The sequence below is a fragment of the Mastigoproctus giganteus genome, chromosome 5 (assembly GCF_048544385.1).
Source record: "Mastigoproctus giganteus isolate SK-2022 chromosome 5, ASM4854438v1, whole genome shotgun sequence".
NCBI lineage: Eukaryota > Metazoa > Arthropoda > Arachnida > Uropygi > Thelyphonidae > Mastigoproctus > Mastigoproctus giganteus.
In genome coordinates, this window is record NC_143579.1 from 53,077,422 (window position 1) to 53,102,754 (window position 25,333).

General features: G+C 35.6%; 1 protein-coding gene across 1 annotated transcript in view; it reads right to left on the reverse strand.

Moving 5' to 3' along the window:
• The window catches only part of Vps15 (vacuolar protein sorting 15), a 316,929-nt gene that overhangs the window by 49,745 nt on the left and 241,851 nt on the right, over positions 1–25,333 (reverse strand). The window contains exons 26-29 of the mRNA XM_090374029.1: positions 24,744–24,795; positions 17,678–17,909; positions 7,059–7,248; positions 1,472–1,599 (exon numbers count right to left, since the gene is read on the reverse strand). Of these exons, the coding sequence (XP_090230155.1) occupies positions 1,472–1,599; positions 7,059–7,248; positions 17,678–17,909; positions 24,744–24,795 (602 nt within the window). The remainder of the gene's footprint in view (positions 1–1,471; positions 1,600–7,058; positions 7,249–17,677; positions 17,910–24,743; positions 24,796–25,333) is intronic.

Sequence of the window (25,333 nt, forward strand, 5' to 3'; positions counted from 1 at the left end):
CTGTTCACAATTTTTGGAGAAGACTGGATGGTTGCCTTTACAGTTGGAACAAAGCGAAGACTGGGCATTACAGTCAGCTTGTGTATGCTCTTTCGATCCACAGTTTGGACATACTGAGTCACCTCGACAGACTGTTTGTGATTGTCCAAATTTCTGACACGTATAACATCTTATTGGGTTTGGAATATATGGGCGAATGCGACAATGCAAATACCCTGCTTTCAATGACGAAGGTAGGTTGGGTGAGCTGAATGTTAGTATGATGCTCCGAGTTGGAACTAGCTCACCATCTTTTTTCATCATGATTATTTTGGCCTGTGTGACTTTCTGATCCTCCAGTTTCTGAAAAATTTCTTCCTCTGAGACATTCATTAGGTCCCATTCTGAAATTATGCCTTTGGATGTATTTAGTGTGGCATGTGGGGGACACCTTGACTAGAATTCCACCACATGAGTTGAGTCTAAGTAGAAACTCAGAGTGTTTAGAGCTGGTGGTCTCTACAAGCAGGTCGCCAAATTTTAGTCATCTCATCATTTTCGGGGAACCAGCTAAGTTCTCAAGACATTTTTGAATGAGAAATGGTGATAGATTGCCTAAGGGCTGGTTTGTCAGTGAATGAAAAATCAGAAAACTTGGGTGTTCAATTCAAGGAGCATCCGTCTTCAGTTTCTTTGGATTGGTAGAGTTAATATCAGGTTGATGCAAATCCGTATGATTTGGATTTGCAGTCTTAATCAGGAGGAAATTGTCATATTCCATGTTTTGCTCCTTTTAGTCCTGGGGGTTTGCTTTACCACCCAGATTTCCGGCCCCGCCACGGGGAGACAGGAGAAGTGCCACTAGGTGACCAAGCGGCTGAGTTATTTGGTTAGTACTGTTAGAAATAGAAACAGAAAGGTGGCCTTCCTTTCTGGGCTTTTGCCTACTTCTTGTAGTGTGAAAATGCTACAGTAATTTATAAATAAAGAGAACGGTAGTTGGAACGGCAGTTGGATATAACGCTTTTTGGAACGCACAGAAATCGCTTGGTCACAGAATGCTTGGCACCCGGGGCCTTTATCAATGGAAATACAATCATAATGTTAAAATAATGTTTGTCAGAAAGAACAAATGGAGGGAAAAAAAAAAAATAAATAAATTAAAAAATGGAAATAAAACTGCTTGTGTTGGGCATGAGTTAAACCTGAAAATCCTTTAAATCCACCTAGATGCAAACTGAATGTTTAGAAATGAAGAAATCTTAGATTGTGAAACAAACAACCAAAAAAAAAAAAAAAACTGAAGACAATAAACTGATTCCTTTTAAATCTTTGATCAACAGAGGAAGAAATAAAACACAATGAATGATATGGAAATGTTTGCCGTATTTTTCTGACATTTATTTCACTGTGCAATAATTACTTATTAAATTGGATGAATTAATTCATTAAAAATTTACAGATTTGTAGTACGGTATGCAGAACTAATTACCTAATTTAAATGTGTGTCTAGACCGATTAGCTACATTGCGGCCTTCCATCCTTCCACAATCCCATACCTTCACAGTTTTATCAGATGAGCATGTAGCAAATAAAGTAGTTTCAGGAATAACTTGCATCCTAGGAATAAAGGAAAATTAAATAGTTACTCATAATTCAACTTAAAAAGTTTTATTTATAACCATGAGGAGTTATTAAGGGAGGAAAATGCAAGAAGTTTATCAAACTGTAACAGGGTGCTTAATGATTTTGTAATCACTGAGAGCAAAGTGGAGGAGAAATTGTTGAAGTTAAACATAAGAAAAGCTCCTGGGTGGATGGGATCTATCCAGTTATATTAAAGGATGCAGCAAAGCAACTAAGCAAACCCTTAGCCACAATTATGAGAGCATCCTTGGACTCAGGGGAAGTCCCCATGGACTGGAGATTGCAAATGTGTCCCCAATTCACAAAGGGGGAACGAAGGGTGACACGAGTAATTACAGACCAGTTAGTTTAACTTCTGTTCTAGGTAAAATAATGGAGTCAATGGTTAAACATGCATTGCAGGATCATCTAGACAAGACTGCAGCAATAATTCAGACACAGCATGGGTTTGCTAAGGGAAAGTCTTGTCTGATAAATTTGATTGGATACTATGATGTGGTTACAAAGGAACTGGATGCAAAAATTAATTTTGATATCACATAATTTCGATTTCAGGAAAGCTTTTGACACTTGTACATGGAAGACTACTGTAGAAATTGGAGAAGAATGGTATTAAGGATAAGTTGCTACAATGGATAAAAGGGTGGTTGAGTGGGAGAACACAGAGAGTGGTAATCAATGGATACTGCTCTTCGTAGACTAATGTTATTAGTTGAGTCCCACAGGGTTCAGTGTTGGGCCGGCTGTTGTTTTGTATATTTATCAATGATATTGATGAAGGTATATCATGCTTAGTGTCGAAGTTTGCAGATGATACAAAGGTTGGCAGGGTTGTTAATGACAGTAATGGCAGTGTGCTACTGCAACAGGATCTAGATAATTTGGGTAGATGGGCTGAGAAGTGGCAACTGAAGTTTAACATTGACAAATGCAAAGTACTGCATATGGGTAGAAGTAACCAGAGAGAAACGTACCAACTGTGTGGCACTACACTTAGGGTGGTAGAAAATGAAAAAGACCTGGGAGTAATTGTGCAATCGAATATGAAGTTTTCTGAGCAATGCAACCAGGCTGCCAGAGGAGGTCATGGGGTTTTGTCAATAATATACAGGAATTTTGCTAGCAAGGAAAAGGAGGTTATTATCCCTTTGTATAAAGCAGGAGTGGCCAATTTAATATGTGACGCAATACACTTTTTCCTTCAAAATGCACCACGATCTACTATTTCAAAAATTTCATTGCCCAAGGTGCACAAATCGAGGGATGACTGTATATTTAAAATTCGTCGTGATAAACTGAAATTAAATCCGCAATCGACTCGTTGGCCACCCCTGGTATAAAGCAATGGTCAGGCCATGCTTTGAGTACTGCATACAGGTCTGGAGGCCTCATTTTAGGAAGGATGTAGATTTGCTTGAGAGTGTACAGAAAAGGGCAACAAGATTGGTGAGGAGAATGAAGGGGTCATCTTACTAAGAGAGGCTTAAGTTCTGCAAACTGCAAAGGCTGGAGACTAGCCACCTGTGAGATGATCTGATTGAGGTGTATAAGGCCTTGAATGGGTTGAGTACACTGAATTCTGATGGGATTCTTCTGCTTGCTCACATTACAAACCTAAGGGGCATAAATTCAAATTGAGGAAAGACAGCTGTAGAATATATGTGTAGAAATTTGTCTTTAGCCAGCGGGTTGTTAATTGCTGGAACAAACTTCTATCTGTCGTTGAAGTTGATAGCTTAAATAAATTTAAGGAGGAACTGGACAAACTTTTAGAGGGAATGGTTGTGTGAATTTTTTTTTTTTTTGGTTAATGCTACATAAGCTCCTATGCTTGCTTTCTTGCATCACATGCCTCTATTACTATTACTATCATGCTTATATATTTCTGTCATTTTTTTTTTTGCTAATAAAGAAATAAAAAGAACAAAATAAATAGTCCATAAAACCACTACAGCCAGTGAACCAGGAAAGACAATTTCCAATAGTTTAAAAGGGATAATACTGATAATACATAAAGTTGGCGGGGAGGGAGGAATCATAGCAACTTAATCATGTGTGCATGCACACTGCTCGAGTTTTTCCTGACTTAAAATTACTATCCACCAATGATCCTTACACAGATTCTATACATAAACAATATCAACAATATCAAACATAAAAAATATCAATTGTGCTACTAGGAGTTTAGGCAAAGCAATATACTACAGAATATTTTAAAGTTGACAAATCCAGTCAATTGCATATATCTTCATTTATACTTGTGGGAACAATATATAATTTTGCCGATATGTACATCAGAAGCTGAGCAATAGAGGACAATACATATAATGTACATGCAAAGTGTCTTGTGGAGTAATGCCATTCACTTTATGAGTAATCCATGACATTAATGTTGTAGTATCACTACAATAGAGAAGAACCCAAGCTAGTAGGAGGATTTATTCTAGTTCTGTTATGGGATGTTAGCTCTTCCCAAATTTTGACAAATGGTTTGCTGATATTTGTGGTTTAATCAATCAGGGGTGATTTGGATGTTTCTGATTTTAAATCTGGACAATTAAGCATTCTGTCCAAGGTGTTCTGTGATGGAAAAAAAAAAAAAAAAAAAGATGATTAACTTGCTATTGGACAGATCGGCAATTTTGAGTGGGAGGAAGATCTTATTTTGAATGCTTGCTTTAAGGTGACTAGTTATTTTTTGTCATCTTGATCTACTGGGTAATTCCTGTTCCTTAGAAATATAACAGTAAGTTGGTTTCAAATTTCCACCCTTAGCTATTTCTTCACCATTTCTTTAAGTACTGGAAAAACTATTATTGCTGTGGTTAGTTAGACAGGTTTTTGTTGACAGAGTACCCACAGTTCATTAGATAGTCATGTAAATTAACAATCACTTGTTTTAATCAATTTATTACTCATATCCATTTTGCATGGGAGCAAAGATTGAATTTGCATGTTCATTTCTTGATGTTAGCACTGCTTTTGATTCAGTACAAGTTTGGAACTGAATCAAAAGCAGTTATTTGTCTTGGAGTCATATTTCTGTATTACTGGAATTGTTCTCGATAAAAGGTAAAGTGCAGCCATTATCAACCCACTGCAGGATGGAAGCCTCCTCAACAATTCATGCTGAGGGAAATGGACCATAATCTGCCACGCTGGTCTAGTGCAGGTTGGCAGATTGACCGTATTCAGCAGTTAGGGGCTTGAACCCCAGTCTACTCAAAGAGCGTGTGCTACTGCACTCCCGCTCCTGACCACTCGGCTATGGAGGCCGTTTACTAAAATTAATACTAACTTGGGTCTTAGAGATGGGTTTTGTTTCAGGACACTCCTGAATCACATATTTATGAAGTAAAAACTGGTATTGCTCCAGGGAATTCATTCTCCACTATTTCATTCTCTGCAATTCTGGTTCCATTCTTTTTTAGTTCATAATATGAATACTGTGTTTAAGTATGGAGACCTCATCTTAAAAAAGACACTGAGCTTCTTGAAAGGGTCCAAAGACAGGCAACTAGCATGGTGAGATCAGCAAAAGGGCAACCATATGAGGAAAGACTGATTATGTGGAATACAGAGCTTGGGAACCAGGCACCTCAGAGGTGACCTCATAGAGGTTTTAGCAAAATGAATGAAGGTGGAATTTTCAACATTACAGAGAATTCCAGAACTTAGGGGAATAAATTCAAATTACAGGGAAAGAGGTTTAGACTAGATTGTAGGACGTTTTCTTTAATCTAGTCTAAACCTCCTTTGTTTTTTTTTTTTGTTTTTTTTTTTTTAATCAGAAACTGGAGGTATTATGTATACATGTTTAAGTGCTTTTGGATTATTCATCAACTGAAAGAAGTCCTATATAAATTTTTCTCTTGTGAATAATCCTGGCTTTTTAATATATTTTTGAATACCGAAGTCATAAAGACTGTTCCAGTTGTAAAATATTTTGATGTTACTTTAGATTTGACACTTAACTTTGTATAAATGTACAGATAGCTTATGAAGGCAGATTAGTTACTCAAGACAGATCTAATTTTATTTTTTATTTTTTTTATGAAAAACCCAAACACAAGAGTAAAGATGCTAGCAACGTTTAGCTTACTCAATCCATTCAAAGTCTTAAACACATTGATCAAGTCTTCTCAATATGTAAGTTTCCACTGCAATTTGTCAAACTAAAGTTTTTCTTGTACCCTTTTGTTCCCCTCATTAATCTTAGGATTGACGTAGCTGAGTGCAGTAGCACAACCGTGGTCCACTCTTTGAGTGGACCGGGGTTCAAGCCTGTGACTGCTAAATTCGATTAGCATTTGTACTGATTGATTTATTGTAAACTCCACTGACCCGGTAGTCGTGTCAGAGTATAAACAAGAACATTTATTGCCCTTCTCCATTCCTATTCCAGCAGCTCTACATCCTTCCTAAAATAAGACCTCCAGACCTGTATGCAGTACTAAAATGAGGACTAACCATTGCCTTGTACAATGGGATAATCACCTCCTTATCCCTACTAAAAAAGTTCCTGTATATCATTGACAAAACCCCATGAGCTGTACAGCTCATGGAGTTTTGTCAATGATATACAGGAACTTTTTAGCAGCCTATCTACACTGCTCAGAGAACTTCATATCCGACTGCATAATTACCCACAGGTTTTTTTCATTTTCCACTATGCTGAGTGTAGTACCACACAGTATGTTAATCTGGGATTACATACTGTGTGGTACTACATTTATGAAGTTCCTTGCATTTGTTCATTTATGAAGTTCCTTGCATATGCAGTTCCTTGTATTTGTCAATGTTAAATTTCACCTGTCATTTCTCAGCTCATCTGCCTAAGGTTTCTAGATCTTGTTATAGTAGCTTACCTTGATTTCTGCCATTAACCACCCTGCCAACCTTTGCATCATCTGCAAACTTACACTTTAAGCCTGATATACCTTCAGCAATATCATTAATAAATACTGAAAACAACAGTGGGTCCAGCACTGAACTGCCTTCCACCATATGGTGGCTATGACCATCCTAAATTGGGTCCTGTATTTTTGGAATGGCAGTAACCCATGGTGTTTCCATTGCATGGACTCCTGTTTTGCTTCTAGATCCCAGTGATGAATCCTGTGTTTTCCTCTGGGTTGATTACTTTAAATGCCTTCTGTTATTCCATACTTGGAATAACAGAACTGGACCTGTGCAAATTACACCAGTACTGAAGTGGACCTGTGCAAATAAAATAAAGACATTGATGAATATATGATAAAACTACAGTTTTCCATAAGCATATTAATAGTCAAAGTAGTAGCTTGTTGATTGCTCATTGTACTACCACTACTGCTATTGTCAGGTAACATTCATATCAAACAAATACTACTTATTAGTAAATTTCTTATTAATTTTTTATTAGTTTCTTATTAGTAAGTTTCTCCACCAACCTATTGACAGCTCCATGGTGCTCACAAAGATGAGCAACCAAGGTTCCACGAGGACGCCACTTGGTTGGTGGAGGCCGATCATCTCTATTAGCATTCCGACTTGCTTCTCTTAAAACATCGTTTCTAGCTAGTTCATCTAGCTTTTTCAGAATAAGACAGTGAAGCTCTTCTTGGCAAGGCAGACAATGATCTGAAAATTACTGATAGATGAGAGAGATAAATAGGAAGGGGAGAACTGAAGTCTAAACTAGCAATGAAATAATAATCACATGTACCAATAATGAACAGCAAGAAACTATTACAGTAAAAACAAACAAAAAAAAAAAAATTAACAAATACCATTAGCAATTAATTACTTTAATACTAGGAAGTAACGATCTGTTCCTTATAAAATGTGGGGTACACATGCACAGTACTCACCCTGTTATAAGGCACATCCTTTTTTAATTAAAATTTATATGATGCATGGTACCACCCTTTTTCACAGTAACCATTCCGGGAGGTGCTGTTAGCATAACATCTCTGACCTTTACTCCCAATTAGCTGTTGAGCAAACAGGCAGATGGGCCTTTTAAAACAATTTTCAAAAATAGTAATGAATGACCAACCAACTATAGACTTTTATAGCTGCCAAGAAACTTTTCAAAACAGCCCTAATTCATTCTTAAAATACTGTATTTACATGTGACAGGCTAATATACATTTGACAAATGTCTTTAGTTCTAACTGTTTGATAACAGCGAGAACTTATTCCACAAAAAAAAAGCTATTTGCTATATCCCTCACCCAAGTCTGTTTCTAGCCTTTCCTTTAAACAAACATCTGCAACTGATGAAGTTACAATTGGAATACAACATGGAACATTAAAGCTACTAACCAAACTAGTTGGTTGTTGCTTGCAACCTGTTAGCCTACTGGACAATCCCTCAGATCTCCTCTCAGTCATTTCAATTCTCCTGTGTCAGGTGATCAATCACATGATTGTGTTGTTGTTGTGGGACTTACTGATGCAAGGACTGCTATGGCCAAACTGCACCTATTACTTTGGAATGTTCATCAATACATTAGGGATGGATCTAGAAGTGGTTGTATACACTGATCATTTTTAGATAAATAAACAGTTCTGACAAATTGGCATCATCTCCAAGTATATGGCTTAGTTGCAGAGGTTTTTGTCAGTTTAGTAGAGATCTGAAACATGCAATCCTAACTGAATGATAATGTGCACAGTCGATGATAATATGCTTCATGGTAAGTATGGAATTACAATGTGAGCAGAGTGGAGGATCTTCTCCTAGCAGTAAAAATAGGTGTGTTAGATGCATATTGCCAATTCATGCTCTTCAAGTACAACCACTTCCTGCCTGTTTAATCGGGAACTGGATCTCCATAGCTGTGGATTCTGTTTTATTTGAAGAAGCTTGTTATCTGTTTGGTTATGACATATTTCGGACCATAGCTCAGTGCATATTTGCCGCATGATTGGTTTGTAGTCAGAATAAGGAACAGAGATACAATCGAAGCAAGCAAGCAGGGTGTTTTGCTGCTTCATCTGCACACTCATTTCCTGGTCCAGCATGGCTGGGTATCCAGCAAAACATGACAGTCTGCTTATTTTCATTGAGGTGACATAACTGAGATCTGATTTATGGGAGAAGTGGATGGAAATTTTGTGATTTATTCTGTAGGGCATTCACAGCACTTAAAGAGTCTGTATATATTATGATCTGGGTGTTTAGAGTATCATTAAGGACATTTAAAGCCATTTTGATTGCACACTGCAATAGGACTGATTACTGCAGCTCCCACGGATATATCAGTTTTGGAGTCATCTGTATATATCTGAAGACTGCAAACATGATTGTTTGGATGCTCAGTATATTTGTTTGCTTCTAATAAATCACTTTTGTGTAGTTACACCAATCAGCTATTACTTCCTGAAACGCACCCTCAAAATATTCATTTTAATGTATATCTTGGGCTCTGTTTTTCATTAACTAAAATGAAAGTTCATGGACAAGAGTGCTGGCCACAAATTTCAACTGTTTGCTAGATTACTGAGGTAAGGACATTCTAATCAAATGCACCTGGTACACACACACATGGCATTTGATTTAAATAACCTTATCTTAATGGCACAGAACTTTAAACTTTGTTCTTTATTTCATTAAGTACCAGATTCTACTTCCAAACATAGTTACAAGTAAATAAATTTCTATCTAAAGTTTTTGCTATCTTTTTATATAGGCGTTTGTAACCCTTATAATGTACATAAGTTATACAGTGGTGCTAAAAAAAATTGCATTGTCTTATTTTTTAAGCTCTTTGTCCTTATACTGCCAGCTAATCTTTTAAAAATATCTGAAAGAACATCAATAAGTAATAATAACAATACACATATGAAACTATTAATTGTAAAAAAAATGGACCAGATGAACCAGAACTCTGTCTTGTGCTGCAGAAGATACTTGTGAATATCCATTTCCTTTCTTTCTGTTTAGATTGCCTTTCTTTCTGTTTAGATTGTTTAGATAATTGTCTTAATAAAAGTGCCACTGTTGACTGACTAGAGTAAATCCTTTAACTATTTCATGCAAAGAATGTCCCTCTGCATTTAATGCAGCAACAAAAATTTTCCTATGTGGTGTTAATTGTGAGAACTTAGCCATTACAATAGCACAGAATAGTGGGCTCATGGCATATACACTGCATTTATATTGCAGCTAGGGTGATACAATCATGTATGGCACATGACATCATCTAAGATAACTTGCTAGAGATGGATGATACAACACAGTAATACTATTACAAAACATATATGATATATTGCCAAATTTCACAGAAATTTAGTGAAATCTGCAAGTGATGCAATTTTTTGAGCATCACTGCACACATGCGCGCGCGCGTTGTAGTAAGAAACATTAATACAGGGTCTGCAAAGATGGATACGAGAAGTACACTAGTGCCTGAAATAAATGGGGGTAAAGGATAGCAGAAAAAAGAAATGAAGTAGTAATGAAAAGGTGAAAGAATGTTAAAATCCTAGTACAATTATGAATTAAGATTATTATTAACAAGCCAATAGGAAGAAATGGAACTGTGGAAAAAGAAAATAAATAAAATAAATTACAATGGGAAATACAAAAATTACAAAGGGGTTTACAAAATAAATTATAAAGGGAATAGATTATAACTCTATTCAGATTTGCCTGGCCATGTATCAATTTTTCTTTTTAACTGTCTTCAGATTTTGTATATTTGCCATCCCTATATTCAACCTTCTTTCTAAAATTGCCCACCCTTATCTGAATACAGTTATAACCCTTTACGGTTTATTTTGTAAATAAACCCCTTTGTAATTTATTTTGTAAACCCCTTTGAAGAAAAATGCATGGGATGCATATAAATTATCAGGCAACACAGAAGCCTATGGCAAGTATAAGCTAGTCTGTAATCAAGTCACAAAGGAGGTTAGGCAGGTGAAGGCAGATTAAGAGAAATCTTTGGCTAAGGATGCTAAGGAAAACAGCAAGGATTTCTTTACTTATATAAACTCTAAAAGGAAGGGGATGATCACATTGGTCCACTTGATATCAATGGTTCGACTGTTGATGATTCTGCTCAGATAGCAAACAAACTGAATGAGTATTTTGCATCTACATTCACACGTGAGGAGTAATTAAGGATTAAAAATGCCAGAAGGTTATCAAATTGTAGCAGGGTACTTAATGATTTTGTAATAACTGAGAGCAAAGTGGAGGAGAAATTGTTGAAATTAAACATAAAGGCACCTGGGGTGGATGGGATCTATCCAGTTATATTAAAGGAGGTGGCAAAGCAACTAAGCAAACCCTTAGCCATAATTATCAGAGCATCCTTGGACTCAGGGGAAGTCCCCACAGACTGGAGATGTGCAAATGTATCTACAATTCACAAAGGGGGGGGGATCAAAGGGTGACATGAGTAATTACAGACCAGTTAGTTTAACTTCTATTCCAGGTAAAATAATGGAGTCGCTGGTTAAAGATGCATTGTAAGATCATCTAGACAAGACTGCAGCAATAATTCAGACACAGCATGGGTTTGATAAGGGAAAGTCATGTCTGACAAATTTGATTGGATATTATGATGTGGTTACAAAGGAACTGGATGCAAAAAATAATTTTGATATCACATACTTGGATTTCAGGAAAGCTTTTGACACTGTTGAACATGGAAGACTACTGTACAAATTGAAGCAGAATGGTATTAAGGGTAAGTTGCTACAATGGATAAAAGGATGGTTGAGTGGGAGAAGACAGAGGGTGGTAATCAATGGGCGCTGCTCTTCGTAGACTAATATTATCAGTGGAGTCCCACAGGGATCAGTGTTGGGTACACTGTTGTTTTGTATATTTATCAATGATATTGATGAAGGTATATCAGGTTTAGTGTCGAAGTTTGCAGATGATACAAAGGTTGGCAGGGTTGTTAATAACAGTAATGGCAGTGTGTTACTGCAACAGGATCTAGATAATTTGGGCAGATGAGCTAAGAAGTGGCAACTGAAGTTTAACCTTGACAAATGCAAAGTATTGCATATGGGTAGAAGTAACCCCAGAGGAACGTACCAACTGTTTGGTACTACACTTAGGGTGGTAGAAAATGAAAAAGACCTGGGAATAACTGTGCAGTCAGATATGAAGTTTTCTGAACAATGCAGACAGGCTGCCAGGGCAGGTCATGGGGTTTTGTCAATGATATACAGGAATTTTGCTAGCAGGAAAAAGGAGGTGACTGTCCCTCTGTATAAGGCAATGGTCAGGCCACGTCTTGAGTACTGCGTACAGGTCTGGAGGCCTCATTGTAGGAAGCATGTAGATTTGCTTGAGCGTGTACAGAGAAGGGCAACAAGATTGGTGAGGGGAATGAAGGGATCCTGTTTCCAAGAGAGGCTTAAGTTCTGCAAATTGCAGCACCTGGAGACTAGGCACCTGTGAGGTGATCTGATTGAGGTGTATAAGGCCTTGAGTGGGTTGAGCACGCTGAATTCTGATAGGATTCTTCCACTTGTTCAGATTACTAACCTAAGGGGGCATAAATTCAAATTTAGGAAAGACAGCTGTACAACAGTTGTGAGGAAATTTGCCTTTAGCCAGCGGGTGGTTAATTGCTGGAACAAACTTCCATCTTTGGTTGTGGAAGTTGATGGTTAAATAAATTTAAGGAGGAACTGGAGAAACATTTAGAGGGAATGGTTGTGTGAATTTTTTTTTTTTTTTTTTTTTGGCTGATGCTACATAAGCTCACACGCTTACTTTCTTGCATCACATGCCACGATTACTACTATTACTATTAATACAGGTTCATCCTGATAGGATTAAGGTATCCTTAATGCATCACAACATGGGTTTGTGAAGGGGAAGTCCTGCCTGACCAATCTATTTATTTATTTATTATAATGAAGTCAGAAAACATGGATGCAAAAGAAACAACTCTGATACTGTTTTCTCTGACTTCAGTAAAGCTTTCAATATCATTCTCCAAGAAAGACTATTGCTTAAACTGAAGAAATCTGGAAGAGGATCTGGCAAGATCCTCTGTTGGATCAGTGACTAGTTAAAAGATAGGCGACAAAGACTAATCCTAAATGGGTATACCTAAGGGCGGACTGGTATAGCAAGCAGAAGCCCTCAGGGAACATTGTAGAAGCTATTTCTGTTTTTTGATGTGAAAACATCTACGGTGGCACTGGAGTAAAACCGACTGGTAACAAAATTTTCTTACAGAAATGATGCAAATGAGGTCATTTCTTATTAGGTGACTGATAGATTTTAAACGATGCAAATGACGTCACTTCTTAAATGGCACTAACAATGCTATGCTAACTCAGTCACTAACGTTGATTCAATAGAGCAAGTAGCAGGCATGAGAATAAAACCATTTAAAAATTTAAACAGTTTTAATTCAAGAACACAACAATAAAACAATCACTTCTTGCAGTAGTTTTTGGTTATGACATCACACTAAACTACAAATGGATTTCTCTAACTACTAAATTATAAAAACTACCAAATCTTATTTCAGTTAACAACCTATAAGAGTATTTCGAAAATGGCTAAAACTCCAGCTGAGCAAAATCAAGAGAAGTATGCAAGAATAAAAGCTTCAAATCCACCGAAGCAGCCTCCCATGTTGACAAAAGAACAAGTTCAAAACAATAGAGGAAAAAAAAAAAAAAATGCAGAGTTTAATAAATTCTGCCTCTCAAGATTTTGAGAAGCAGATTTTATTAAACACTGAAGAATACAGTTGGGGCCCGTTACCTCTAGAATTTCCAACTGCACACGTAACAACTATGAAAGCTTGTAATACTTGTCGAGCATCTCTCAAAAATTATTCCAGTCCAATATTTTTGAAGAGCAACAGTTTCATTAATCCTACTATTCCACCTCATCTGCCTTGATTGGATTTAGTGACAGAAGGGCTCATTTCTCCTCGTATACCATTCGTGCAAATTCAAAGACTAAGACATGGTTTCGGCCAGTACGGAATTTTTGGCCAAATTATAAAAGTTCCTGTAAATGTTAATTCGATTGTTTGTTTGTTTGTTTGAGAATTTTTTAGGTGCATGGGCATCTATGGCCATAGTGTGCCATGTTAATTCAATGATTGATTATTTGCCTTTGAGAATAGATGACAATTATTGTGTTAATGTGTAGGAGAATTCTTCAATGAAAACATGGAACAAGACGATGCTCCTACACGTGATGAAATGAGTGAAGCTATACCCATTGAAGAACATTTAGTTTCTCAACAACAAACTCTAGTGTGGAGTGATGACAAATATTTATGAATAGCTTCTGGTGAACAAAATGTTCCACAAAGTTTACTTTTTGACGAACATGACGAAGAACTGTCCTTTCCTAGCATTTACCTTGGTCAGTAGTGAGAGTTTACAGATAATTTAAAAGTTACACTGTTTATGATGGCATTGAGTGAACTTCGTTGTTCAGATCGGCGTGGAGTGACGCCTTATCATCTTCTTTATATGGCCATGGAAACAACGAGACTAAGAACTCGAGATTCGTTAACAGTTACTTTTAAATATGTTGGAAAAGACACTAAACTCACCAAAGAACAAATCCAATCTCGAGAATATGTCAATAACTGCATTGAAAATAATTTTAGTGTTTTTGAAATTGACTCCTAATTCAACTTATTACTGGACACAATGTAAAAGAGATCTGTTTGCAATGATCAGACAATTGGGTAAACCTACGTTCTTAACATTGAGTGCAAACAAAATCGGTTGGCCTAAATTGCTAAATATTTTATAAAAATTAAAACACAACAGTTTGGATATCCCTGATGAGAGAGCAAAAACTCTTCATTTTATGGAAGAGGTGACATTAGTTAATGAAGATGCTGTAACGTGTGAAATTCATTTTAATATAAACTTATGGATTGTATTTTAACTTTACTTCAGTCTAAGCGTTTCAGTTCATTTCAACAATATTACATTGTCAACTATTTTAAACGGATCGAATTTCAATATCGTGGCAGTCCACATGCTCACATTCTTTTGTGGCTTAATAATGGTTCTAAAGAACTTATGGGAAACAGTATGAATGCAATGATAGCTATGATAAATCAGCTTGTGTCCATTTCTAATGCAAAGGCCTCTGGTAAACTCAAATTCATAAACATAGTTTTACTTGTTAAGGAGTTTGGAGTTTTGAAGCTCCATTTATGCCATTGTAGATCGTGATGTGCCATCACGATCTACAATGATTTTAATTCCCATACCAAAAGCAGACGCTCGACGATCAAAAATAATGTTGAATATAAGAAATTGTGGAAGAATCTAGAGGACAACGAATATACTAGCATCAATCACTTCTTTAAAGAAAATCGCATTAGTTCTGAATCATATTATATTGATTTACTTCGAGTTGGTATTACTCGGCCAAGTCTTTCTGAAATGAGAACCTCATCAAAAATGGCATAACCCCTTCAATCCTTTTGCATTTAACATTTTCAAGGCTTGTGCTGCTTATGTTGTTGAATACATAAATAAGACCAATCACGGAATAGCAATTTACGTTAAATTATTGAGATTATGAATGGGTATCCTGAGTTTGGCATCACTGAAATTACAAGAAAATTAACCATTGATATGCTCAATTCTGTCAAAATTACTAGTCAAGAGACTAGTAATTTGTTTCGTTAACCCATGTCTTAGAGTTCAATTGTTGTAACTTATATACCTACCATGTCAGCTATCGAGCAACAGCATAATAGAAAATTGAATGCAAAAATGGAAAGAGAAAACATGGGTAACAATTCTGTCGACATTTGGAAAGAGAACTGGTTTGATACGTATGAGAAAAGGATGACGAGGAACAAGTTGAAACAGGCTGGAATTGATAACATCTTTGACCTTCCATTGGTAAGTTCGGGCTCACGCCCTCTACTTATTTTATGAAATAAACATTAGTGACCACATTGACATAATTTAGAAAGTGATGTAACTGACGTCATTTCTGTTTCACATTTTTGTCAAAGATGTTTTCACATAAAATATCTTTTGTGCACACAGGGTACACACAGGCTTTTTGTTTATCTTCCCTAATAACATCCGTGAGATAGTGCAGGGGAGGTTGTCAAAGTCTGCTGATGGTTTAAAGGTAGGGAGATTAATGACTAGAACCAGGCATTTTGCTTCAAAATGATTTAAATCAGTTGAACAAATGGTCTGAAAAATGACAACTGAACTTTATGCTTATAAAAGTAAGATTTTGCATTTAGGGAATAGAAATTCAGGAGTTAATTTATATGTTAGGGGAAATGGAGTTAAAAGTGGTTCAGGATGAAATAGATTTTTGAAGGTTATGATTTATTTCCTAGTCAAACATGAAATTTTTCCAAACAGTGTAAACAGGCAGGTAGGAAGGCCATGATGCCCTGTCCATGATATATACAACCTACGTGAGATGGGAAAAGGATGTCACTGTCCCCTCATATCAGAAAATGGTGAGAAAACAATAGCAATATATTTTTTCACTTGCAAATAGTTACTTTTCTTAATTATTTGCTAATAATATATAATTTTATATATTATTAGCCCATTATTAGCAAAGTATTATTATCAAGCAGTCTCTTGACTAGTAATTTCAACAGAGTTGAGCATATCAATGCTTAATTTTCTTGTAATTTCAATGATGCCAAACTCATGATACCCATTATCAATCTCAATTATTTGCTAAAAATATATAATAATAATATATTTTCAGTGGGAGAAAAAAGAAAAACTACAAAGCACAAATACAAAATTTTGGTTAGTAATAGAAGGCAGAATCTCATGAAGTTTACTTTTGGGCAGTGTGTTGTGAATCACTGGAATGTACTGCCTGCCAAAGTGGTCAAGGGAGATAGTTTGGTAAAGTTCAAAGCAGATTTGAATGGACATTTTTTGGGAATAAAGGAAGAATCAATGACAGAAAATTGCTTTTTTTTTGGCAGATACAGAAAAAAAGTCTGCTTCCTTGCATCATTTAGCCAGTTTAATACAAGCTTGTTTGGAAAGCAAGATTCATAAATGAAACTTTTTTAAATTTGAATGTTAAAGAAACACAATCTTATGAATTTTACAACGGATATAAATTCTCTCTCCTTGGGAAATACTAACTTGCATCTATCAGATTTTGTATATAAATTGACTGGTATCAAACATAGCTAGCATTAACACAACTGTTCAGAAGTGCAAAAAGAGAATGCCATCTAATAATGTACGATTTAACAAACTATTTGATTGTGACATTAAGAAGATCTTGAACACGAAGGACAACAATTGAAGAAAAATGTACTGAATGAAAAATAAATAACACTCACCACCTATAAAATTAGACTTTCCTCCCTCCTGCAGAAGTATCTGCTAGTTGATGCAATCAGCGAAAACAATAATCAGAGAAAAGGTAAATCACCAGGCAAGCTGCACATTTACAAAAATATTTTTAAAAGCAAATAATTAAGAAAAAGTAACTAATTACAAGTGAAAAAATACCATACAAATGCTGATACCACTACTGTCCAAGAGAGAGACTCTGAAAGCATATTCTTTGTTCTAAACAAGGGAAGAGCTATGCAATAAGTTCACACTGACAAACAAAACTTAATGCATACGTATTTGCATATTGGAAAAATGTTAAAAAAAACAAAAAAAAAAAAAAAAAAAAAAAAAATTGACTAAAATCTGACAGAAAAGTAAACTTATCAGAAAACCTAAAAGACACATAAAATGCTGGAAATTTCTGGAAAAAGTGAAAAATTCAATGCATGCCTTCATCACTATTCAATGCCTTCACTTTCAGAATGAGACATGAGACATCATGGAGCAAGGACCCTTCGGAAAGGAGATTATGCTTCATATTAGTATCCTTCTCTAACTGATATTTATTGACCAATAAAATACTGATAAATTTTTATATAAATCTCTATATATCTGATTCATATCACAGCAGATTTTATAAATATTAATAAAAAAAATATCACATGTATTCTGAAATATGTTTTATGTATTTGTTTCTTAATTTTGGACACCAATGTTGTAAACAGAAGGCATAAAAAAAAGTTCATACTGGATTTAGAAATTTTTTCTTCAGGTAACAGCTGCTGATTAGATGACATTTTTGCTGCTGGTGGTGTAAGCTGTTTCTGATCAGTGTGGATTCCTTCAATAGGTGCTGAGATGCCTTTACTTATCTGTGATTTTATTGACAAGGGGGTTGGGTCAGATAAATGATGATGCATTTTAGGAGAGGATGGAGCTCTATTTTCAGCAGATCCAAACATATGCTGCCATTCTTCATTCTGGACATTTAAATAAAGAAAAATAATAAAGATAAAAATATTTCTAAAGTTTTTCTTAGAAGCAAGCATAAATAACAAATATTTACTTGTATTATCATTTAGGATTGTCGGTTGATAGTTTTCTCTGGAGCAATGTTCACTACCTCAAGCTTACCATTACTATCATCACACAATTTTAAGCTACAGTGTTTACTGCTTACTACGCAGTCACAGCAAAATTTGCATTTCTGATGTTATATTGAGATTGAAATAGTACATCAGTATTTTTGCTTTAGAGATAGACTTTTCTCAAAAATTTTTACCAGTACAGTTGATCAGTATTAATTAGAACAAAAAAAGAGTTATTATAGAATAATACTTCATATTATGAAGAATGCTGGATCAATTAATAGAATTCCCTATTTTCTATCATATATATTAGTGTTTCTTAACCTGTAATCAGCGGGCACTTATCAGTTACCTGTACACTGATCACAGATCAGCAAATTGAGCCTATTTTTTTAAAAAAGAGACAGATAATTTATTTATTTTTATAAGCATCATAGTTCCTTTGTTGATATCTGTCCAAATTCATGCTAGTAATACTTCCATAATAATAAAGAATATGTCTATTATTTTAATAAAATAAAAATCATGAAAAAGATATTGGCACAGACTTCATAAAACTTGAAAAGGTCCAAAGATATGGTGAGCCATAGTGTTGAAAAGGTAAAGAATCACTGATTTATATCATCAATGCATGGGTTCATGCACACACATCATTTATACTATCAAGGTAGTTTTAATGCATCCTTTTGATTATATCTCATATTGTGAATACCTTCACAAAGAGTTGCCATAGTATTGCACTACCTCAAATAAGATGGCAGCACAATGCAGTATGTCACACTGATTGCAGCATCCTAAACAGTATACTTTGTTTATAATAATTAAAATGGTGTCCTACACTCATCAGGAAGACACACTTAAAGAAACAATCATGTGAACTTGTGTGAAGCAATGCTCACTTGAGATGTTGCCCTAAATCGATCTTTGTTTTTCTCAATTGTCATGATGGATGAGATGTGGGTTAGTGCAGAGAAAATGATGATTGCTATTTCTAGGATACTGATGAAATAATCCATACATATTGTATGGATTAAGTCCTTTGGGTACATTGATTACGTACCCAAAGGACTTTACTGTGACAGGAAACTCATATGAAGAAGATCTGAAGAAAAAGTTCCTCCCAGCACTTCAGAAAAAATGTGTACACAGACTGAATCATATTCATTTCCATCAAGACAATGCTTCACTCTGTTGTTCTGGAAGTGTATAAATTTTTTTTAAAGAAAATGCTGAGGTTATCCCACATCCTCCATACTTGCCTGACTTTGCAGCTAGTGACTTCTAGTCGTTCCGCATGCTTAGGGATGCTCTTCATGGCAGATTTCCTAGCTCACAAGCAGCTGCTACTGCCATTTACCTGTGGGCCAAACATACTTCCAAAGAAAGCTTTGCTGCAGCCTTCACAGCTTAGAAGAATATGTGTGAAAAATGTGTGCAGCTTCTAGGAAACTACGTAAAAAAGAGGAAAGTGTCACTTCTGTATCTTGTGTACTTTATGAGAAATAAATTGGAAACCTCATATAACGTAAATACACCTTGTAATTAATTAATTAATTAATTTGCACCTAATGACTTTTGGTTTTTCCTAATGATTAGGGATGCTCTTCATGGCAGATTTCCTAGCTAGAAATCTCCTTCATGGTAGATTTCAAAGTAGTTCATATGATATACTAACAGTCTTTGTAAAAATGCTGAAATTATTTAAAATTGTATATTATATAGTATATCTTATAAAATATTGTAATTAAGACTCATAATAATGTTGAATGTTATTAAATTACCCTCTGAACACAAAGTTGAAACCAAGCAACTGTAACCCCATTGGTAACCTTACAACTTTAATTAATTATTTAACATAATTAGATTATTAATAGAATTTTGTAAAACTTTCTAGAAAATTGTACCTCAAACCAACATTCTAACCCCAAATAGTGAGTTCTCAAAACATAGCTAGAGTTGTTTAAGTGTTTGGCACTGAGGTGTTTCAGTAGTTTTCAAATTGTAGCATTTAAATAATAAATCTACCATGTGATATAATAGTGTAGTGTCAATTAATTAATTATCTCTCACTACTAGTAAATGCAATGTATTATATTATGAGTAAAACATTGCTGATCAATAAAAAAATTATTCAACTAAAAATCTTTGCTAGCAGGTGTATTATAAAATGCCTGTAAATGTTGAGATATGAAAGTCAGCCAGTGGAACTATTTAGTTTTCAAACGACTATTGGTGTTATGCATTTAATATTTTATTACTGGACTGTCAATGGTGTTGTTCATACTAGGAAAAGCAGAATAATGAAAATTTAAATTTCAAAATTTGAATTTTTTTTCCAAAATATTTTGAAAAAGTTTAGTCCAAATTTTTAAATTTGGGCTCAAAATTGAACATATACCACCTTTCAAAATAAAACAAATATTATACTATTTTTATGTACTCATAAGATATTTCCTTATTAACCCAAGTTTTAATACACCTCATTTAGAATTGTTTGGAATTTTCATTTAAAACTGACAGATAGGCAAGCAAATAAAATAACATCATAAATAAAACAGTTTCTAGTATGTAATCATTAAACACTTGTTTCTTTCTCACCACTTTTTCACAAACTGAGCCAGATTAGACAAGACTTACATTACTATTGAAAAACATGAAATGAATTCTATCTTATAAATCAATTATGAAATAGCCAAGGGCATTTTTATGTACTCTCCTTATCAAACTGCAGAATATAATGCTTATAAAGCCTTATGGTAAAACAACTGGAGTATGATGTGATAAATGTATAAAGAAAACAGTACTTAAGAGGATTAAAAAGTAAACAAAAATTATCCTCCTTTTTATCAAAAAAGTGCACACCTTTTCTTTATATGGTTCATCAATAAATGATAAAATAATGAAAAGTGTTAAAATTGTTAAGAGCTGAAATTTTCATAACAATCTTCAAATAATAATTAGAAGATGGTATACACATGAAGGAAGTTTAAATCAGAACAAATGGCATGTTGGATAGGTGATATGGAAAAAAAAAAAAAAAAAAAAGGGTGAAAAAATGCCATACTGGTGAGATATTTATCAATGTAAAAATGTCTGTCATTAAAAAAGTTGGGGTCATTTTTGATGTCAATGAATATACGGTCCTTGAGGTTGTCACAGACATTCTCTCAGATATGCCAGACAAGCTGTACTTGCTACCTGGGAGTCTAAAACGCTGATGGAACTGATATTCGGGTGACACTCAAGTCAAGTGGACCAAATTTCGGCAAAGTCCGGACGGTCTGTAAGAGCCAAATCCTCTGCTTGCACCTTCATGATGGTGGGACTGTTAACAATCCTAGGTATAACTCCCATGCACATGCACACTGTGGGTGACCACCCAGATGTAAACCAACTTAAGCAGGGGGTTGAGGTGTGGCACCTACTTCACATGGAGGAATGCCACCCCTCTGTGTTACCAGACAATATTAGGTGGTAGATGACTATCATCAGCTGGTGCAATACAACCAATTTTGCTTATTGGAGGCTTGAAGTAGTGGAACCCATGTTTAGTCTCCAGAGCTAAGTTTCGGTCAACCCTTCCCCATCTCTTCCATCATGCAGTATGACTGATGACTTTTGAGGTTATGATGGACATCATGGCGAGATCCAATCTTCTTCACATTACAGTTCTAAAACAGTGTTCGCAGGCTGGCCACCAGTTAGTACACCAGATCAAACCTACTGGTAACGCTTTAGAAGGCTCCTGGATCAGCTAGTGTATAATCTTGCTACCTCTACTCTGCCAGACAGTGACTGGAGGGAGTCCGAGTAGTGTGTATGCGGGGGGCATTGTCGAGGTCATGTCATGTCAAGGATCTGGGTATATTCTTACCACGTGTACGCCATATCCAAAAATTTCGCTACTTCATACAGCATGTTCCCCCCCCCCCCATTTTTCTTACTATTGAATATACCATGAATTGCCAAACTAATAGAGTAAGCTTATCTGTGAAAAGATCTAAACCTCCCAAACACTTCCTAGTTCATTTCACAAATATATGTGGTCTCAGTTCTAATCACAATGATGTCCATTTCCACTTGCAGTCTGCCAAACCCCATGTACTTTTTTTTGACAGAATCTCAGTTATCAGTTGATTCAACTACTGCTCATCTCAGTTGCCCAAATAATTCGCCATATGATTTCTTTCGCCTCAAATGTGGTACTTGTGCATAAGTCCATTCTGATATTCCCTATCGGAGATTTGGTAATTTGGAATCTTCTCTTTTCAATCTTCTCTGGCTTAAAATCTCTCTACCGTTCTCCCAACTCCACTAATCACTTGGAGCTCTTTGACTTCCTCTCTTTGCAACTTGGCTTTCTCCAGTTCAATTTTCCTAACAGTGAGGTAATTTTCCTTGGTGATTTTAATGCTCAAAACTCCAGCTGGCTTCTGTTTTCTAGTCACACTAACCCAGCTGTTTGAGATGCTGAGGCTTTTGCACTTACTAATGACCTTCCACAGATTGTTCATTTACCTACTAGAATACTGAACAATCCTAACCATACAGCCAACACACTTGATCTTTTTGTCACAAACAACCCTTTTAAGTACATGGTCCTTTAGGCACCTCAAATCACAACTTGGTGATTGTCTCTTCTCCAATGGAGCCTTTATCTCATGGCTATTCCCAACCTCGTGTTGTTTGGCATTACAAAAATGCAAAATGGGATGAACTGTGAGATTTATTTTCTTTGGTCGGATTACTGTTTCATAACTTCTGATGTCAATATTTGCTCAGATTGTGTCAGAGAAATTATTCTTGTAGGAATGGAATCCTTTATCCCACACTCCACTTTAAAATCTCATCCTTTGTCTAAACTTTGATGTCCCAATAAATGTGCTAAGGCTGTTCAAGAGAAGAATGTTGCATATTGTAATTGGCTTGTTTCCAATTCTTCAGTTTCATTTTCTGCCTACACCAAAGCTCACAACAATTGAAAAGCAATTATAAAATCAGTCCAAACTAGATTTTGAACAGGCTAAGAGTAGAAAACTTGCTTCTTGCACTAATGGTAGCCGAGCATTCTGTTCTCTTGCCAAAGCTATTGGCTGCAACTTTTGACCATCTCTGCTCCCACCTCTGTCAAAACCAGATGGTTCTGTTGTCACTTCAGCTAAGGATAAAGCTGACCTGCTAGCATTCCATTTTTCTTCCAACTCTTATATTAATGATCTTGGTAAAACATCTCCCACCATTCCCAACATGCTCCATCTGATCAACGATAGCCAGTATGGATTCCATCAATGTCAATCCACTGGTGATATTCTGGCTTATGTCACCCATTTATTGACAAATTCAATGGAAAAGTTCGGTGAAACACAGGCAGTTGCTCTTGACAACTCAAAGGCTTTCAATCATGCTTTGCATAAAGGTCTTCTAAACAAGCTTCCATTTTATGGTTTGCCAACTGTTTTTCGTAATTGGTTATCCAGTTTTCTCTCTGATCGCTCACTGAGGGTGATGGTAGATGGCTCTCCGTCTTCTAACTTCTCCACTAATGCTAGTGTCCCCCAAGGTTCAGTTCTTTCCCGCACTCTTTTCCTCTTTTATATTAATGACCTGCTTCCATTGACTGGAAATCCTATCCATAGTTTTGCCGACAACAGCACATTGCAGTCCATTTTCCATTTTGAGAAACCTTGCCCTGCTCAATTAGCTTCAACTTCTCGAATATCCGCTACCAATTCCTTAAATGCTGATCTCCAGGGGCAAAGACAACTTAGTTGATCTATGTTGATCCTTCTAAAATTCAGTCTTGTCTTATATCTTGCAAAAAAGGATTCTTCCGCTCCTATGCTTATCTTTGGTGACACTCTGATTTCTGGGAAAGTTGTTTATATCTGTTTTGGGGATTACCCTAACTTCGAATCTCTCTTGGCACAAGCACATTACAAATATTGCTTCCTCTGCATCTAAAAAACTCTGTTTTCTCTTTCGCTCCTGGCATTACTTTTCTTCCAAACAGCTGTACACTCTGTACAAATCGAAAATCCGCCTACCATAGAATACTGTTCCCACATCTGGAGTGGTGCCCCCAAAACTTCTCTCTCTCAGGCTTCTAGATTCCATTCAGAAGAGGGCAGTTAGGTTAATTAATGACTCATCTCTAATAGAGTCTCTCCACTCGCTGTCTCATAGACATACTGTTTCTGCTGCATGCCTTTTCTATAGCTACTTCCATGGTCACTGTTCTTCTGAATTGGCTTCTATAATTCCCGCTCTCTCTTTCAAAACAGTCCGAACATGTGCCGCCACCAGCCAACATCCATTTACTGTCCAACTTCAAACTCACAGAACCAACTTTTCATCTTCCTCGTTTATTCATTCAACTGCCGTTTTTTGGAACAACCTTCCTTCATACGTATTTCCCGAAAATTACAGTCTACAGAAGTTCAAGTCTAATGTCAACAAATATCTTCTCTTGTCTTCTCAACTTCCAATCCAAGCACGGTACTAAGTATTATAGGTTCTAATACCTCTCGTGTTTGGGGTTTTCATAAAAAAAATAATAATAATAAAATATCAATAAGGTATTATTTTAAGCTCAGAATAGATATTTTAATTTTATGAAGTGGCTTCTCTAAAATAAAAAAAAAAAAAAAAAAAAAAGATCGATTACTCTATCTTAAACTAATATTAAGCTTGCAAGTAGGTAACAAACTAAAGAATTTAAAACTTTACCATTGTAACTGTAGGTGATTCTAAGCTGGTTCCTTTCTTTTTTGCCAGTTTTCTATGAAAGAAAAAACATACACCAGAAATATCATAAATGTATTATTTTACTTTCAGAACAACTAGTAATTATACTTTATGTTAGAAGTCTCTGTCTCTCTCTCTCTCTCTCACTAAAATATAAAAAACAAAATTTGTTAAAGTTAATAATAGTGGGAGCTAAAGTGAGAGATATGTTATCATTAACCTTTTAATGTAATTGTTTTAGGACCATAATTAAAAAGTGCATATAGTAAATATGAAATAACACTTAATGAAGGTGATAAACAATCACTTCCAAATGTAGATGGTAACAACACAACTGACCATATATTAATGCAGTATAAAAAGTAATACAGCAGACTCTCGAGTTACCAGAATCAGATTAACGAGGAAGAAGATTAACCGGGACAGTTCAAGTTTCCAAATTAAAAAAAAAAAAAAAAAAACTCAGCCAGAAATCATAAAATTCAAGTAATAACTATAATAGGAATAAACAGATGTTTTGCAGTAAAGTCGTAAACAAGGGAAAAGAAGCGGTGTTATAAGTCGGCATTGGG